The 18,571-nt window shown below is 36.4% G+C and overlaps 1 protein-coding gene across 6 annotated transcripts in view; it reads left to right on the forward strand.

The window, feature by feature from the left end:
- The window catches only part of ATP8B (ATPase phospholipid transporting 8B), a 49,808-nt gene that overhangs the window by 24,693 nt on the left and 6,544 nt on the right, over positions 1-18,571 (forward strand). For 4 of the 6 annotated variants that reach the window (XM_085185095.1, XM_085185096.1, XM_085185098.1 and 1 more), the window contains 15 exons: positions 101-313; positions 1,803-2,008; positions 3,112-3,242; positions 11,980-12,179; positions 12,300-12,518; positions 12,623-12,731; positions 12,820-12,959; positions 13,883-14,005; positions 15,199-15,378; positions 15,637-15,747; positions 15,836-16,012; positions 16,344-16,515; positions 17,204-17,308; positions 17,639-17,791; positions 18,349-18,511. In XM_085185095.1, coding sequence (XP_085041221.1) covers positions 101-313; positions 1,803-2,008; positions 3,112-3,242; positions 11,980-12,179; positions 12,300-12,518; positions 12,623-12,731; positions 12,820-12,959; positions 13,883-14,005; positions 15,199-15,378; positions 15,637-15,747; positions 15,836-16,012; positions 16,344-16,515; positions 17,204-17,308; positions 17,639-17,791; positions 18,349-18,511 — 2,402 coding nt within the window. The remainder of the gene's footprint in view (positions 1-100; positions 314-1,802; positions 2,009-3,111; positions 3,243-11,979; positions 12,180-12,299; positions 12,519-12,622; positions 12,732-12,819; positions 12,960-13,882; positions 14,006-15,198; positions 15,379-15,636; positions 15,748-15,835; positions 16,013-16,343; positions 16,516-17,203; positions 17,309-17,638; positions 17,792-18,348; positions 18,512-18,571) is intronic. The other 2 variants (XM_085185093.1, XM_085185094.1) reach the window with 2 other exon arrangements.

Genomic DNA, 18,571 nt, shown 5'->3' on the forward strand with positions numbered 1-18,571 from the left:
TGCAGTCACACTATGAGCCCATACGCCACAACTAGTTTCTGGAATAAATGCTGTCAAGTTATGTTAAGTGAGCAAATCTATAAGTATAATTTTGTTTTAGAACAATTACATCAAAACATCAAAGTACTCGATTATCACGTTCCTGCCATTGAACTTATTGGAGCAGTTCCAGCGGTTGGCAAACTTTTATTTTTTGTGCCTGCTGGTCCTGCAGCTGATTCCAGCGATCTCGTCGTTGACGCCCATCACCACTGCAATACCACTTATAGGTGTACTTGCCCTCACTGCCGTAAAGGACGCTTACGACGATTTTGTAAGTATATATTATTACTAGCGGACCCGGACGCGGCTACGCCTGCTTGAAATATAAGAATATAATTTCTATAGAAATATAATTTAGATAGATGAAATGCTAAAAGTGACTATTATATTTATTTTCATAAGGATGAATAAAATGACGCGGTAACGAACGCGGTCGCGTAGCGACGACGGTTGTTATTAAGATGGCAGAATAAATTGCATGTCAAATTAGAAAGTATTTTAATTTATTAGTATATATGTGTACTTCTGAAGAATGCAGCTTTCATACAAAACAAAAACAAAGTAAATCGATCCAGTAGATCCAGAGATCTTAGCGTTCAAACAAACAAACAAACAAACAAACTCTTCCGCTTTATTATATTAGTATAGATTAAGGGGATATGTAAAGTTATACGTTTTGTCTTGTCATATCTAATGACAGTAAAGTTACGAAGGTTATAAGAAATTTTTGAAGTTCAGTTGCTTGGAAGGCGAGCAGTCTGTTATTACTCGATGAATCAGTAATAATAGTGTGGTCTTCACCTTGCTTGTTTCTGTTGAAGACAGTTTATGGCATGAATAAAATATAATATTATACGAAATATATGACGCATCTGTGGACCTGGACAGTACTCGTGACTAATACTATTTTTCACTTATTTTTTTAGTTCATATTCATATTTTATTAAATATCAGTGGTTAATGATTCATAATATATTCCTAGAATAATTTTCATTCATTACACTTTAAGATTAAATGAAGATCTGTTTGCGAAAAGCAAGCTTTATTTTCTAGAACTGTATAAATAAAATATTTTTTTCGCGCAAATTATTTTAGCTAAAGATTATATCGAATTTTAAGTTTCTAAGTGAAGGAAATGAAAAGGAGTTGTCATAAAATTAATTAATATGAACTTAAAATAAGAGTCTCCACTAAGTTCCAACCCTCGTATGGAGGTAATAGATATCGACATTGATACTGAAAATATCACATAGTACATACATACAATTGAATACATTATTACTAAGATAGCCCATAACCTTATTGTAAATTGCTTTTATTGTGTATGGTTATTGCGATTCAGATGGGTAATGATAAAATATAATAGGAATAATGATTTAATGATATTTGTTAAATTAATGTTGTTGTGTAATTTTATAGGTAATTTAAATATCGTTGCCTTAGAGTGTAAACCTGTTAAATCTGTTTTCGTTTTTATACTATTCGAGAGGGATAATGAAATACAAAATTGACTTTTATATAATTTCATATTGTAGATAATTCGCAATTATATTTTTTTTCTCATAATAGGCTGTTTGTTAGCAGATTTACACTCGACGCCGACGATATGTCTAATATATTAAACCTAAAAACAATACTAAACCGATGCCCTCAAATTATAATTTAATTTTTTATTTCTAACATCGTGTTACAGTATGACGTTATACATCCATATACAGTTGTTACCACATTTTCGAGCTAACGAGCGGTGTTAATTACAGCAACGTCATCAGAACGATTCTCAAGTGAACCACAGACGGGCGAAAACACTGCGCAATGGCAAGCTTGTGGAGGAGAAGTGGGCGTCTGTTCAGGTGGGAGACGTCATCAGGCTGGAGAACGACCAGTTCGTGGCAGCCGATATACTGTTGCTGAGCAGTTCCGAGCCTAATGGACTATGCTATATAGAGACTGCTGAGCTAGATGGGTATGTTTGTTCTCTATGCAGATTTACGCTTTTTAGCATGGTTTATTGTTATGGTAGATAGGGAGAAATTTTGTGTTTAAGTAGAAAGCTGAGTACAGCTTCCTACTTTTGAATTTTCCTTATATTCGTGACAATTTGTTTTTCAAAGAGAAAATAATTTCGAGAAAATATTTTTTTAGCAGGATAGGCAGAGGCAACCTGGGAATCTATGTGCCCCACTTTTCGCAGAATTCTTGTGGCATTGCGTGTTATGTGGTAGAACTCAGTGTTCGAACTACTTTGTCTTGTTACAAGAGCGGTGAAATTAAAATATTATTTATTTCATTCCTCCGACAGGAAGCCCACCCTGTAACGTACGCTTGTGCATTGGGCACAGCAGGGCAGAGCAGGGCTTCAATAAAATTATTCATTCTCCTGATTGGAAATTGAACACACACCCATAGTGTTAGTCTCAATATATCATTATATATTATACAGTCATCGTGCAGAAAAAAATGTTTGTAGGCTATATATATGTAGATATATTTGATCTTGTAATCATATTGGATAATATAATATAAACATTAATATTAAAATAATAATTATTTAACACCAAAATTATAAAGTTCGACATCCGGAATCATATAGTTAGTAGCTTTAATGATGTGCAAATGACGCGGAAATCATGTGTTTATTGTTTAATTAGATGTATGTTGTAATTCATAAGCTAAGCAAATTAGCACGATATTATGCAATTTTATTGTAAGCCAATCTTGGCTCAAATAAGCAGGTTATGGGTTCGATTCCCACTCGAGGAATTGAAATATTTAATATTAATTTCTTCTTTGGTGTCAAGAAGCGTGGCGTTGAGTTCCACCCCTCAACACGCAATGCTTCCAGAATTCAGCGGAAAATGGGGAACAAAAGTGTTTTAACACTAGGTTCCCTTTGTCTACACGAAGCGAAGTACTAGTGAAGCTAAAAAAAAGATATTGGAAAGAATTTCTTCTGTGATTTGTGACTTATGCACTTTTCGGAAGTGCACAAATTATTTTATTAGTTTATATTTTGAATTATTAATTAAGATCATTTAATACTAATAATTTAAAATGTTATCTGTACAGGGAGACGAATTTAAAATGTCGCCAGTGCCTTCTTGAGACGGCCGCGATGGGTCAGGACGACGCACAACTGGGCGCCTTCGATGGCGAAATCGTCTGCGAAACGCCCAACAATCTACTTAATAAGTTTGAAGGTAAACTATATGTTATATAAAGTACTTATATATTTATATCCTTTATAAAATATATTGCGTGAAATTAAAGGATGTTATCGAAGTATAGAACGTCAATCGTAGGTTCAATTTCTGCCTCGCGAGTGGTGATATTTATATAATAATTATTAGATATACTACAGATGTCCTTCGTAAATGTAAACGTTTACTATGTAATCACTTATGTGTGAATCTTTTTTATGTAGATACGTCTTTAACTACGACCAGTACGTAAGTACTTATAAAGAAAAATAAGAAATTAAGATCTTGCAATTAAATATAAATGGAGTAAAATTCTTTGACTAAAAAAATATATATTATTAGTGGACCCGAACGCGGCTACGCCCGCTTGAACTAAACGAATATTTATTAAATATATTTATGAAATTATTTTCAGTTTTCAATAGAGTTTTCTAACAACAAACATTGCAAATCGTTGCTAAGCAACGGTCGCATAGCGACGGTCGTTATTAACATTCCGGAATAAATTGCATGTCAAATTAATAAGTATTTTAATATATTGGTATATATCGATAATATTACAAATATGAGAAAAAAAAGTATCCTATGTTCATCCCGAGACCCTCAAGTATCTCTATATGAGTATTTTATCACAATTAAATTAGCGGTTTGGCCCTGATTGCGTAAAAGACAGACAGACAGACAGACAGAGTTACTTTCGAATTTATAATATAGGTATGGATAAACAACTAATAATTTGTTAATGTTGCCATATTTCCATACTATACTAATATCATGTTTATTGCGTCAATACTTCTCATATTATGAGCTTCTTTCCATACATATGTCTAGAAGCTATTATTATTTATACACATAGCCGTAATTTATTCATATAAATATAATCGTTTTAAAACCCACACAATACAATGGTATAAGAATATATTATAATGCAACAGTGTTGCAGTATACTGTACTGTATGTTGCGCCGCATTTTGCGGTTTCGCAACTAAACGATGGTTTCGATACAAAATTAGACTATAATTGCTGCGAAGTGATTGCTTTTTGTATAGTGAACGAGAAATTTCCATGTTAATGTTTAATCGTATAGTTTTTGGAAAAAATATATTAGTTGCAATTTTTCAATGAATTTTGATTTTTTAATTATAATACTAAAAATACTAAAAGAAAATAATAATTAAGTATTGCCATGAGCCTAATTTGCATAACATTTTCTCATATCCTAAAGAAAGACTGTGTTCAATTCAACCAATAAAAAATAGGGAACAATTAAAATATTTTAATCCATTTTCTTAATGAAATCAATTAAAAACTAGGACGAAGTAGTTAATTATTACCATAATTTTATTACAAAACAGCTGGATCAGTATCAATCAGCTGTTGGTTCTACAGGCGTGGCCCGTATTCAACTAGGGCATGTTTGCCAAGTCCATTCTGCTAAGGCTTAGACTTTAATGCTATCAACTTATGTTAACTGCTCTCTCCATTGTTTGAAAGGTGTGGTTTAATATTTTATATTTAGAAGCATTGTTTACCATATATAGATATAAATAATTAATTATTCATATTCCACCAGAGGCCAGAAGAGGCCGCGGGTATAAAATGTGACTGTAAATGCGACAGGTTGTGAGTTCGATGCCCACTCGAGGAATTTATTATTTTCTATTTTTCGCTCTGGTATCGAGACAAAGCTCGTCCGGCCACTCAACAAACAATGCGTCTAGAATTCGGGGGGAAATAGAGAACGGAGTGTCTTAACACTAGGTTCATCTGCCCACTCTGTTGTAGTTGTAAAACGATTCATCATAGGTACATCATATAATTTTATATGTATTCAAATGCAATGCCTATATCAGTTCTTATGCATGACAATTAAATTACGCATGACATCAGCATTGTGGACGCTACGCGGGACTCGCGGTGTTTTTGCAAGTGTTTTCCTCATATTGAAAGTAAATTGATTACATATAATATAGGGCAGTTGTGGCGCATGGGCACAAAAGCGTAACTGTAAACGCAATAGGTAGTGGGTTCGATTTCCATTTGAGGAAATTAAATATTTTTTATTTTCTTTGTTCTGGCGTCGAGGCGTTGAGATCCATCAATCAACACACAATGCCTTCAGCTATTTGGTGGAAAGTAGGGAACAGAAGTATCTTAATATTAGGTTCCCAGGTTTCCTCTGCCTACCCTGCTATGTGCCAGACACAGCGTCAAGCAAAAAATAGATAATAATAAATATGTATATATGTATAATTAAAAGTAACATTTCTCAATCCTCTCATATAAATATGTGTGTAATTGTTGTTGTATTGTTTTTTGTACCAATTTCAATGTACGTATACGGTAGTATATAAAAGTAGCTTTTCAATTAGTACCCGTTACAAGCGCACTTGCACCGCAGCGCTCGGGTGAATTCGTATTTACTCATTTACACATTAAAAACGAATTATTTATTAAAATATTTCACGGCCCGCTGACTCGCAACTCGCGCGTATTAAACCTAGAGCCCTGTCAATAGCGACCTTTAACGCAAACGGTGTCAAACGCCAGAAAGAGGCTGTGAGCGCCTTCGCGCTCGCCCATCAATTAGATATCTTATGTATACAGGAGACTTTTCTTAAACCTGCTGTTCGTAGTCCTGGCATTGCGAACTACAGGATTGTGAGAAATGATAGAGCCACCCACGGTGGAGGCACTATGATTTATTACAAGAAGAATTTACACTGTATACCACTCGACCCTCCGTCTCTCGAAGCAGCCGAGGCGTCGGTGTGTCAGGTATTCCTCACAGGCCATCAGCCTTTAATTATAGCTTCAGTTTATCGTTCGCCGTCTAGGCAATTATTAGAAAGCGACATTTTGGCGCTACTTAGTATGGGAGACTCGGTCCTTCTGATCGGGGATTTCAATTGCAAACATAGACTTTGGAATTCGTCGGTGACTAATGTCAGCGGCAAGAGGCTTCTAGCCTTCACAGAGAAATATAACGCTTGTGTTATAGGCCCGCCTTCTCCCACTCGCTTTAGTGTCCTCGGCACAGGCGATGTACTCGATATTGCCATACTTTCGAACGTTGCACTGTCGCAACGTTCAATAGATACCATTCTCGACCTAGATTCGGACCATCGTCCTGTCATTCTCAAGTTAGGTGACGAGCGCCCCTCTGGCCCTCCCACCAAAACTGTGGTCGACTGGAGGAGATTTGCAAAGCTCCTCCGCTCGAATGAATCCCCTCTTAAGGAATTAATACCTGGCATCGCCGACTCCGCGGCGCTAGCGATAGACGCGGCGAATAAATTTACCGATTATATTTTAAATACAATCCAGAGTTGTTCGAAAGAGGTAACAAACTTGCCCGACGGTAGGTTTGATATCTCAGAAAAGCTCAGGCGATTGATTAGACGCAGGAACGTAGCTATGCGACGACACGATACCTACCCGACTGACAACAATCGTAGGAAATTTTACAGATTAAAGAGGAGAGTTCGATTCGAATTCGAACTTCTGCGCGGTGAGTCGTGGGATAAGAAGCTCGAGGGGCTCGCTCCATCGCACCAGGCATTCTGGGCGCTGTCGCGAGCTTTTAGAGTCGATTGTCTCTCGACTATGCCTCCTCTAGTTAGGTCAGATTGTTCAATTGCCGCCGATGACACCGAAAAAGCGGAATGTCTCGCTGACAGTTTAGAGGCTCAATGTACCCCGAGTAGTCAGCCCTGCGATCCGAGCCACATTGCGCGTGTGGATTCCGCGGTCGCAGAATGGGCGCTGACGCCCCCGCAAGGGGAACCGCTCCGCCCGACCTCTGAAGACGAGGTCAAAGTCATCATCAAAAACCTCAAAGATAGGAAGGCCCCGGGGCCCGATAAATTGTCTAATAGAATGTTCAAGTCCCTACCGGCTCAGTTCATATCTCTATTGGTCATTATTTTCAATTCCCTTCTTAAGTCGTGCTCATTCCCCGACGAATGGAAGGAGGCCATAGTCATAGGCATTCCCAAGCCTAACAAGCCGCGGAATATCCCGTCCAGTTATCGACCTATCAGCCTTCTCAGCTGTTTAGGTAAAATTTACGAGAGAATCATTCTCGTTAGACTCTCAGAGGTGGTAGAGGCCGACTCTCTGCTCTGCAATGAGCAATTCGGTTTCAGAAAGAAACATTCCGCCATACATCAAGTCCACCGCGTTGTAGAGCATATAGCTCGATACAACCTTAGGGATCCTTCTCACAGCAATACAGCTGCTATTTTTCTCGATATAGCGAAAGCTTTCGATAAAGTCTGGCATAACGGCTTGATTTACAAGCTGCGCGCCGTTTACGGCTTGCCAGACTGTCTCGTACACATCCTGCGGGACTTTCTCTCGAATAGATACTTTCGCTATAAAGTCGAAGGCACTCTCTCTTCCCCCCGCCTCCTCCGCGCAGGCGTGCCACAAGGCTCTACGCTAAGTCCTATCCTGTACTCGTTGTACTCCAGTGATATCCCGCTCACTCCGGGTGTTCACCTGGCTATGTACGCCGACGATACAGCCCTCTTCACAACCTCGCGTTGTACTATCCTATTAAAAGATCGACTCCAGAAAGCGGCCCGCGCACTCGGTGAGTGGTTCCGCCAATGGAGAATCGAAGTCAATCCCGAGAAGAGTAAAGCAATACTCTTCCCTCTCAATAAAAATATAAGAGTCTCTACCATCCATCTCTTAGACAAACCCATTCCCTGGGAAAAACAGGTCAAATATCTAGGTGTCACTCTAGACTCTAGATTAACTTTCAAACCCCACATTACAAAAGTCTGCAATAAAGCAAAGTACATTCTCAATAGATTATATTATCTCATAAACAAGAATAGTAAAATGTCACTTAGAAATAAGCTGACACTATACAAAGCTTGTATTAGACCTGTCCTTACTTACGCTTGCGTTGCGTTCGCGCACACCAAGCTTGCTCCCTTGCAAAAAGTGCAAAATAAATTCCTGCGCATCGCATCAGGTTCCCCCTGGTACGTGCGTAATGTCGACCTACATAGAGATTTTGAACTGGAATCGATTCACGAGCACTGCAAACGCTTAGCGAAGCGCTACTTTGAGCGCGCAGGCTCGCACGCGAACCCCCTCGTCGCTGAGGCGTGTAATTACACGCCTCACGCGATTCGTAGACGCCCGCGTAGCGTCCTCTTAGACCCCGATGACGCCATTACCGTAGCAAACGGCCCGTACGTAGGTAGGAAACACACTACACACGCACGACACACACACCGTCGTCGCCGGAATCGACGACGTAGTCTAGCTTATCTCACGGCCCGGCGGCGCCTCGGCGCCGTCGGGTCCAGCGGTTAGGGACCGTTAGCTCCCTTAGATTAGTCTAATTTTATCCCCCGGTCGCGGCTTCTGTGTCGCGGCCGGCTTTGCTTAGAATAGGGAAACTCCCAGCCCGCTCGACGACCGCAAGCCGAGGTTCGAGCCCCGCAGGGGGCGCCCTTGCGTCGTCGGCACTCCCCACAGGCAGCCACACAGTGCCTGCATATTTTCAGGGACAGAGTACCCTCTTCCCTACCCACCCGGTGTCGCTGTAAAGGCCAGTAAGGCTAACAGCATTAAAGTCAAGTCCGAAAAAAAAAAAAAAAAAAAAAATAAAATATTTCATTTTAAGTTGTTTCTTTTTTAGTATCTGTGCTCCACAGATTTTGATCGTCTGTGCCTTTCTTGTTCTTGCGTTTCTCTTAAATAACTTTTGGATTAGGAAAGGAAAGTCCCAAAATAAGTTGCTAGCGTTTATGAGGGCTATTGGGGTCCTCTCAACTGAAATTGTTATTCTTCTAATTTAACTTATTCTTAGATATAGCTTTCACTGGCTTATATTAATAAAAGCAAGTTTATCTTAAGTTTTGATAAACTAGATTAAATACCGTACAATACCTACTATACTGACATAAACAAATTAGGTGAAATATGATTTAAACAGCGTTCGTTGAATTTATTGAGTTACAGTAATAATAAAAACGGTCGTTGACTTTTACACAAAGAAAGTCGACTTAAATGGTGAGCGAGCACTTTAAATATTACGTTAAGTATTTGGGTCAAAACGTTTTTTTTAAAGGCTATAAATATGTCTGAAATTAATTTTCAAATACACAATAACAGTTATTGTTTTAACTTTTATGGAAGTAGTGTTATAATCGTATTAGTAAAATAAATCTATTGTTTCGCTTATTATTATTGTTATAAACGCCATTTCTAAGCTGTGGCCATAATAAAACATTTCAAAATACCTACCTAAGATCTTATTAATATTGCAACGAATTAATATAAAAAAACCAGTTTCACGCTATATCCCGCACAAGCAGGGTAGGCAGAGACAACCTAGTGTTACGTTTCCCATTTTCCACCGAATTCTCCAGGTATTGCGTGTTGAGTGGCGGACCTCAACGAGGCGCTTTGCCTCGTTACAAGTGCGAAGAAATTAAAATATAAATTTAAATAAATACTTCATTTCATCGGGTGGGGATCGAACCCACAACCAGTCTCACCACAGTCCAGTCAACGACTTTCCTCACAGAATTAATGTATGCATATAGTTTAGGGTAAATTATAACATTATCCCTTCTACAACGTTTATCAGTAGTTTAACTGCAAGAAGTGGATACAAAAAGACTTCTAGCGTATTAAAATTACACACGTTTAAGTAGCTACTTCCAAGTAGAATGTTATATAAGAAGCTAGTCTATAGTAAAGTATTTACGGCTTAAGCTATACCATTATTCTGCACAATTTTTAATAATTAAACAAAAAAGTTATAATTATAAAAATAGTTCTTAGATATAGAAAACTCATAGAAGTCCACCTATACAACTGCTAGAAGGAATATGTTACAAATAATTTTGCCTTCGATTATTTCACAGCGTTGTCATTTCTTATCTCACACACAGCAGAACTTAGTGTTAAGACAATCCGTTCTCCATTCAATTTTTAATTAGAAATCTATCTTTCAAATTATGCTTTATGACAATATGCATGCATATTTTAATATTTGTTTTACATATGAAAACTGAAACTATAACTTTATTTAGAACTATATTTAGATTTTAGAATAACATAACAATAACTATTAGAACTGTAACTACAACAGTCGATAGCTATAAAAACATTCGTGAAGTGTCTATTAACGTGTTATGACGTCACAAGTCACTTTAGAATTATCTTTTCTAGTTCACGCAGATTATGATAACTTTACCTACTTAATAATTTCTGTGTTATATTCTAGTCAAACACCAATACTGAAAATTAAATTAAAAGAGTAATTTAATTTAACCTTTACACGTTTGCCCTGGTCTTATTAAATCAACGCCTCGTTGTTTTGGAATTATATTTTGCTATTCAACCCATAGAAATGATTTATTGTTAATGTTCTAATGGACGCGCTAAGACCACTAGGAAATACCAATAACTAGATTATATATCCCCACATTATATATTGAGGCCGTCGGGGCGCAGCGGCACAAGGGTGTGACTGCAACGCGACGGTTGTGGGTTCCATCCCCACTCGAGGAAGTGAAGTATTTATTTACGTTTATATTTCTATTTCTTCGCTCTGGTGTCGAGGCAAAGCGCGGCGTTGAGTTCTGCCACTCAACACGCAATGCCTCCAGAATTCGACAGAAAGTGGGGAACGGAGTGTCTTAACACTAGGTTCCCTCTGCCTGTGGTGTGTGCGGGATACAGCGTGAAGCTGATTTTTAATTTTTTATTATATATCAAAGCCGTTATGGTGTGGTTTCGATGCGAAGGATAGAACTAGATTATAGTGGGTTCAATATCGTTTAGTCATTTTTTTTATTGGTCAGAATATTCATGCAAAGTAACAAACATGGTCTTTTCTTAGTATTACCTAAGACCGCTGTGCCTCTACATAGAAAATGTAAAACACAGTGATTTATCACCAAGCTGTCATAGAACTATGTTGTATTTCCAGAACATAGTTTTTGATTTAAAGTTATTAGCTATTATGATTAATATGTTGTTGGGACGTTTATTGTGGCTTTTTAATGGGTGTCCACCAGTTTGTCGTATACACCGTATATCACAAATATTCCTAAAAACTAGATATTATCAGTTTTATTTTAAAAAATCTTTTTTGTTAAACTAATATTTTTTTATTTCAAACATAAAACCTAAATATAAAAAGGAGATTGTTAAATCAATGTGATATTTTTTTAATTCATCCTAGTCAATTAAGAAAATATATATTTAAATCTACTCTCACATACCAATTTCCTTCCAGCTCTAATAGCTGGAAGGAAATTGGTACATACTTCAAAAATATACTGCACTTACTTTAAGGTTGTATCAATATCCTGACCTGGATCCTGGATATCTTAATTGGCCAGATCTTAATTAGACCAGGAAAACTTGGCCAACAAATATTGTAAACAATATCATTAGTACCCACCACGTCCACGAATACCAACATGAACTGTGTATTCAGTGTTGGGAGTCTAAAATTAATATCTGTTTCTATAATATATATTAAGTTGCTAAAGAAATAAACCCGCTAATCTCGGAATCTACCAGTTCAATTTAAAAAAACACCTGCCTCCCGCAATTAGATTGTGTTATGTGTCATATATAATGAATTTTGACAATTGACCACGCTGACACAAGCTGTAAGAGCTAGTTTTAACTGTATTTTGAAAATCAATAAAAAATATATTATAATGTATAATTTTCTCCGTTTTTTTTTCAGGCACGTTAAGTTGGCGTGATCAACATTTTTCTTTAGACAATGACAAAATACTTCTACGCGGCTGCATATTACGGAACACGTCGTGGTGCTACGGCGTAGTCGTGTTCGCTGGGAAGGACACCAAACTTATGCAGAACTCGGGAAAAACAAAGTTTAAGCGCACCAGCATAGATAGACTACTTAATTTCCTTATAATAGGGGTAATTACCATAACTTACTCTATTTTCTGTCGATAACTAACGAGTTTTAAACTTGGTATATTACTTTTTAAGTGTTGAAAGATAGTTGGGTGTATTAAAAAGTTGTTTGTAATGTTCCAGATTGTTCTGTTTCTGCTCTCTATGTGCGTGTTCTGCACGATAGCGTGTGGAGTGTGGGAATGGTTTGTGGGCAAGGACTTCCAGGTGTACCTTCCGTGGGACAGCCTGGTGCCGGCCGAGCCCGCGTCCGGCGCTATTGTTATAGCGCTTCTTGTGTTCTTCTCCTATGCTATTGTTATGAACACTGTTGTGCCCATATCTTTATACGTCTCAGTAGAGGTATGTATATTAGTGACGTTGTAAATTTTCATATAATAAAGTCCATTAATTAATATATTTGTAATAAAATTTAAGTAATTTATAATAATGTTTCTTGTTTTCAGGTGATAAGATTTGCACAGAGTTTCTTAATAAATTGGGATGAAAAAATGTATTATGAAAAGACTGGAACAGCGGCAAAGGCGCGGACCACAACCCTGAACGAGGAGTTAGGTACAAGTTTATTTCTATCATTATTGTCAGCGACCCGTTCTTGATCTTATCGTACAGGTAAAAATACAAATTTTATTATACTTTTCAGGTCAAATTCAGTATATATTTTCTGATAAAACTGGCACGTTAACTCAGAATATAATGACATTCAATAAGTGTTCAATAGCAGGAGTGTGCTATGGTGACATTGTGGATGAAAACACAGGCGAAACCATCGAACTCACAGACGTAAGTTAAAAATTAAATTCAATTTATGTTATTTGATTACCCGAAGTAGATAAGCACAAAGTTTTTTTTTTTCTAGAAATCACAGCATTTTTTGCATGTAGGCTGTTCTATAAAGATGATCAGCACTTATTAATTTTGAACAATTATATTATTATACATAATGAAATAGCACGAATACAATAATAGAGATTTTTTGGCATGTTTTTGATTCTTGCAATACGATAAAGTTTTTGAATGACTGAAGTTTTTTTGTATATCACATATATTTTAGTGTGAGAACTGACAGTTTGTATGCTAATTATAATCTCATATAAATAAATTACTTTTTAAGTAAAATGTCTGTATTCCTCGTGGGGTTTCTGTCACATGTTTTGTTTATTGTTCTCATGGTGTTGTCGTCGTGGTTTGTTGTTATAAATGTATAGTGTTCGTTTGATCCTCAGTGATTCATGTATAGCCTCATATAACGTTGATTTGACTCTCAGTCAAGTTGGTCTTAGGGTATATTTCAATATATTAATTTTTCAATATTTTCAATATTTTACATATGACCTTATGTATCCAGAATAGATTTTAAAATTGTGATAACCAATATATTGTGTTCTTATACAGTTAATATATTAAAACAAATTAACGCGATTCTTTATAAACTATAATAAAAATGGAGTGCTAAGTGAGACATATACTACAACAAATGTATACACACACAAACATTTTAAATATAAGAACCTAGAAACCCTAGCCTAGAAAAAATGGTGTTGCCAGATTTTAAATTTTGTAGAATATATTCATAAATATTTTATACATAACATATATTCACAAGTGACGTAGTTCGAATATAAATTAGTTTAAAAAGCTTAAAAGAGCACCGAACCTGGCAACACTAGACGGCTAGGGCAGAGTGTGACGCGTGTGTGGCGCAGCGGAGCAGGCGGCGCGGCGCTGCCGTCAGTGTGACGGCGCTGGCTGCTGGGGGCGCACGCGCGCGTCTCCTGGAGCTGGAGCACGAGCAGGGCCGCAGCACGCCCGGCGCCACATCCGCGCACGTACGGCGAATACACTTACACGCTCAGCATGCTATGTCTTGAATTATGCGATTTTCTTTTTTGAGCCGGTTTTTTCCTAAGTCTAAAACCAGACTTCTCAAACATGGGGTGTAGAAATGTCTAATGCAAACGTAAAGCGTAAATGGAAATAATAATCCCTTTTATTAAAATTAGTTTCTTGTATGAATTAAATAAGGGGTAGTGTGAAAATATAATTTATAAACTGGGGAACCTCAACATAAGAAAGACTTGAAAACCCTGGTCTGAAGCATTGGTTCAAGCCAACCAGTGGCAAATTAACTAACTTTTTAAATAAAATTCTTTATTTTGAGGCTTAAAATATTCATTTATGCCAATAAATTTGTCAATACATAGATTTCAGAAATAAATTGTCTCGTCGCATAATTCAAAGCCATTACAATTATTGCTTGACCTCTTCTGTAATTCAAATTTCTTGCTAGCGCTAATAAAGACTGAATTAATACAAAACTATTGTCGACGGTATAACGCTATATAGTATAAACTAAATTTATAATACACTGATAGAATCTTTCATACACTAATATCAATGTAATAATTATAAATATACAAAAAATAACCTTATTCCTCTTACTATTTATTGATTAGAAGTAAAAATCTCTTGTAGAAATTCTTAACAACTATACATTTACATTTGTATGGTACTTATAATGTAACTAATTTATATTAATAAATGTAAAATAGACCATTAATTTAATATATTATGCTAATTGTCTTGTTAAACCCGCATGTACGTATGTCTGTCTGTATATAACTAACTCATTAACACATTTCACTGAGTGGCTTGGTGGTAAGTGAGTTGCATGTTAGTGTAGCATGGGTATTGCATGGGAAGTCTTCTTGAAACTTATGCTTATTGAATGTGTTTCTGGTAGAATTATTTATATTGTAATTTAAATATTCTTTTTTGTGACAGCTGATATAATTTTTCTTATGTAATTGTTAAAACCTATAAACCATATGATGTTGAGTATTTTTTTGTCAAATAACTAAATTAAATTAATCTACATAACTTATTTCTTTCTCTTCTTCATTTAACTTTAAAAATTAAAGCCATTCCAAATCAATTTTATTATCAGTAAATTCAAATATTTACATTTTGTAATAATTGTAATAAAGTAATGTTTTTTTTTATATAAAAAAATATTACACAGAGTACAGAACCGCTAGACTTCTCCGATAATCCTGAATACGAACCGGAGTTCAAGTTTTTCGATTCGAAACTTTTGAAGGCAGTCCGTCAGGGAGACCGCCACGTGTACGATTTCTTTCGTCTGCTAGCTCTCTGCCATACTGTTATGCCTGAGCAGAAAAATGGCCGACTTGAATATCAGGTAGTTATGATTATATATTGGAATGATTTAAGAATTGGTGGTCTTTAAAACTATGTGAAAATGGTGTGTGAATATAAAAATACATATTTTTTCATTTTCCTTATTAGACATAGAGTTATGAGAGACATAAAAAAAGTTTTACATCAGTATTGTTTTTCTAAGAAAAAACAAAATGTGAAGTTTCGAACAACAAATACTGTGTAATTTTATTACATACCTGGTATTCGAACGATTAATGTATAAAGTTTACTTTTATAGGCACAATCACCTGATGAGGCGGCATTAGTATCTGCAGCTAGGAATTTTGGTTTTGTGTTCAGAGAACGATCCCCTAATACTATTACAATAGAGGTTATGGGTAAGACAGAGGTATGTTTTGTTTAATTATTTCTTTTATAACAAAACAATTTTAATTTATATGCATAATGTATCCAAAACGAAATATCTTTATTTTCAGGTGTACGAGTTGTTATGTATATTAGATTTTAATAATGTTAGGAAAAGAATGTCAGTGATATTGAAGAAGGATGGTGAAATTAGGTTATATACTAAAGGTGCTGATAATGTAATATACGACAGATTAAAACGTAGCAGCCAAGATGAAGTTAGATCTAAAACACAAGAGCATTTAAATGTAAGTAATAAAAATAATATTAATTTGCCACTAACTGCATAGACAGTTACTTTAAAAACAATGAATACAAGTAAATAATAATAATGATTGTAAATACAACATTGAAAAGGACGAGGAGGAGGCGGCACAAACGTACAACGTAATCGCGACGGGTTTGGGTTCGATTCCCACTCGGGCGAATGATATATTTAATATTTTTCCTCGCTCTCGCAAAGCGCGGCGTTGAGTTCCGCCATTCAACACGCGTTGTCTCAAACATTAAGGCAAGGTATACGGTATGGAGTGTCACCATATACCTATGTGTGGAATACAACATTATATTATTTATTAGAAATTCGCCGGGGAAGGCCTACGGACGTTGGCGCTAGCGTGGCGGCCGCTCGAGGAGCGCGGCTTCGCAGAGTGGAAGCGCAAGCACCAGGCCGCCGCCCTTGCGCTGCGTGACCGCGACGAGCGCCTCGACGCCATCTACGAGGAGATAGAGACTGACCTCATACTCTTGGGTCAGTACTACAGACACAGACATATTTCATTATTTGCTATTACATAACTATAATATAATAAAACATTGTACTATCTGTATATTGAATTTATTTGCGAAAAGTCCTGAGCAGTAAGGATGTAAAAATACTAATAAAATATAAATCTATAATTTATAAAAGTTTTCTATTTCTTTATATGCTTATATGCTTTTTGGTTTTTCTATTTATTTATCTGTTATATGCACATCTTTGGAACTACTGGATGGATATAAATGTTTTTTTCTTGTATAGCCATAAGGCCTGGGAAGGATCTAAGCCCGACTAGGTTAACTTTAACTAGATATTTCTTATTAATATATAAACATAACAGATTTGGAACATTTGAGAAATATAAAATATAACAGAGGTTGCCTTAGCCAAAAGTTGCCCAGTTCAGATTTAATTGACAAATAAAAATAATTACAAAATTCAGGGTTTGAGTGTCATTGTCATAGTTGTAAATTTAATCCCCACTTCTAGCTGTCTTATAACATGTTTTATTCAGTTATCAATTATTACGCAATTTGGGTGGAAAACGGAGAACAAGTTATTTTTCATAAAATTATCTACTAATTCTAGTTTTATATTAATAGAAAATCACACAAACAAAGTTGCGGTGAGGAACTTCTTTCATAATAATATTTGTATTGACACTACGTTAACTCTACAGGCGTCACGGCTATTGAAGACAAATTACAAGATGGTGTACCAGAAACGATAGCAAACTTGAGTATGGCTGGAATGAAAGTATGGGTTTTAACAGGAGATAAACAAGGTAAAACATATATAAATAAGATAAAGAAATAAAAAAAATCAGCTTCACGCTATATCCCGCACACAGCAGAGTAGGCAGAGGGAACCTAGTGTTAAGACACTCCGCTCCCCACTTTCTGCCGCATTCTAGAGGCATTGCGTGTTAAGTGGCAGAACTCAACGCCTTGCTTAGCCTCGACACCAGAGCGAAGAAATGGAAATCTCCATGAGCGGAAACTGAAGTCCGGAAAAAACGTAAAGCTAAAAAATATATAATATAATATACGAGTATTAATTTTCGATCGTTTTTACATTAGATTGGAATGATTAAGATGTATTTTTATTTATTCAGAAACAGCAATAAACATCGGTTACTCGTGTCAACTGCTAACAGACGACATGGCGGAAGTGTTCGTGGTGGACGGCGTGGCGCACGACGACGTGGATCGACAGTTGGCCAAATGCAGGGACTCTATACGTGTTGTTAACACTTTCTTACCGCATGGTATGTCCTATTGGTTTATTTATATTAGATAGGTAATATTGGTTACAGTTAGGTACAGTTTGCGGCGTTTAAGCTGAGCTTTACATTTGTTTGAGTTATTACTAAGGTAGAGCTAGAAAAAAAATGAAATTATGGTTATTATTAGAATTAGTTTGTAATTCCAGCATAACAAAATTGTATCAATTTTTATATGCCGGACATTTTATACCAAACTAAGCAAGTGATTTTCACCTATTATATATTGTGTTTGGGGAATAAATTTAATATATAAATGTTTAGTTATTTAATTTTTTTAGGTACCCGGTAGGCGCAATATATTATATTTTTCCTGCGTAAATTCCAATCCAGCAGGAATTTTGGCATAAAAATTAACCTATTTGTTGCTTCACAAACCTCTCTACCTTTCAATGTCCCATAAAATTCGATTTGGGTGTTTCAGATATTATTATTGATTAAATAACTATATGCACTTGAAACAACACGGTTATTTGGATATGACAGGTAAACACTTCAATTTTGTTTATATTTATACATAACACATATGTATTGTACTTCAGGTTCAACATCAGACGCAAAAAAATCTAGAAGCACAGAGACCGCGAATGGGGGCTCCGTGTCGGGCCTCCCCGGCCGGCCCTCGCCCGCGCGCGCCGCCAACGTCAAACTCAATGCCCCCGCAGTCTCCGTCGTCACATTTAGGTGGGAACATAACGTAACCAGGTAGAGACCGACACTACGCAGTACCGCACACTGTACCCGCTCACGCCTGGCACTCTCCTG

This window comes from Heliconius melpomene, chromosome 4 (assembly GCF_056956725.1).
Source record: "Heliconius melpomene rosina isolate 202511_hmr_F chromosome 4, ASM5695672v1, whole genome shotgun sequence".
Lineage (NCBI taxonomy): Eukaryota > Metazoa > Arthropoda > Insecta > Lepidoptera > Nymphalidae > Heliconius > Heliconius melpomene.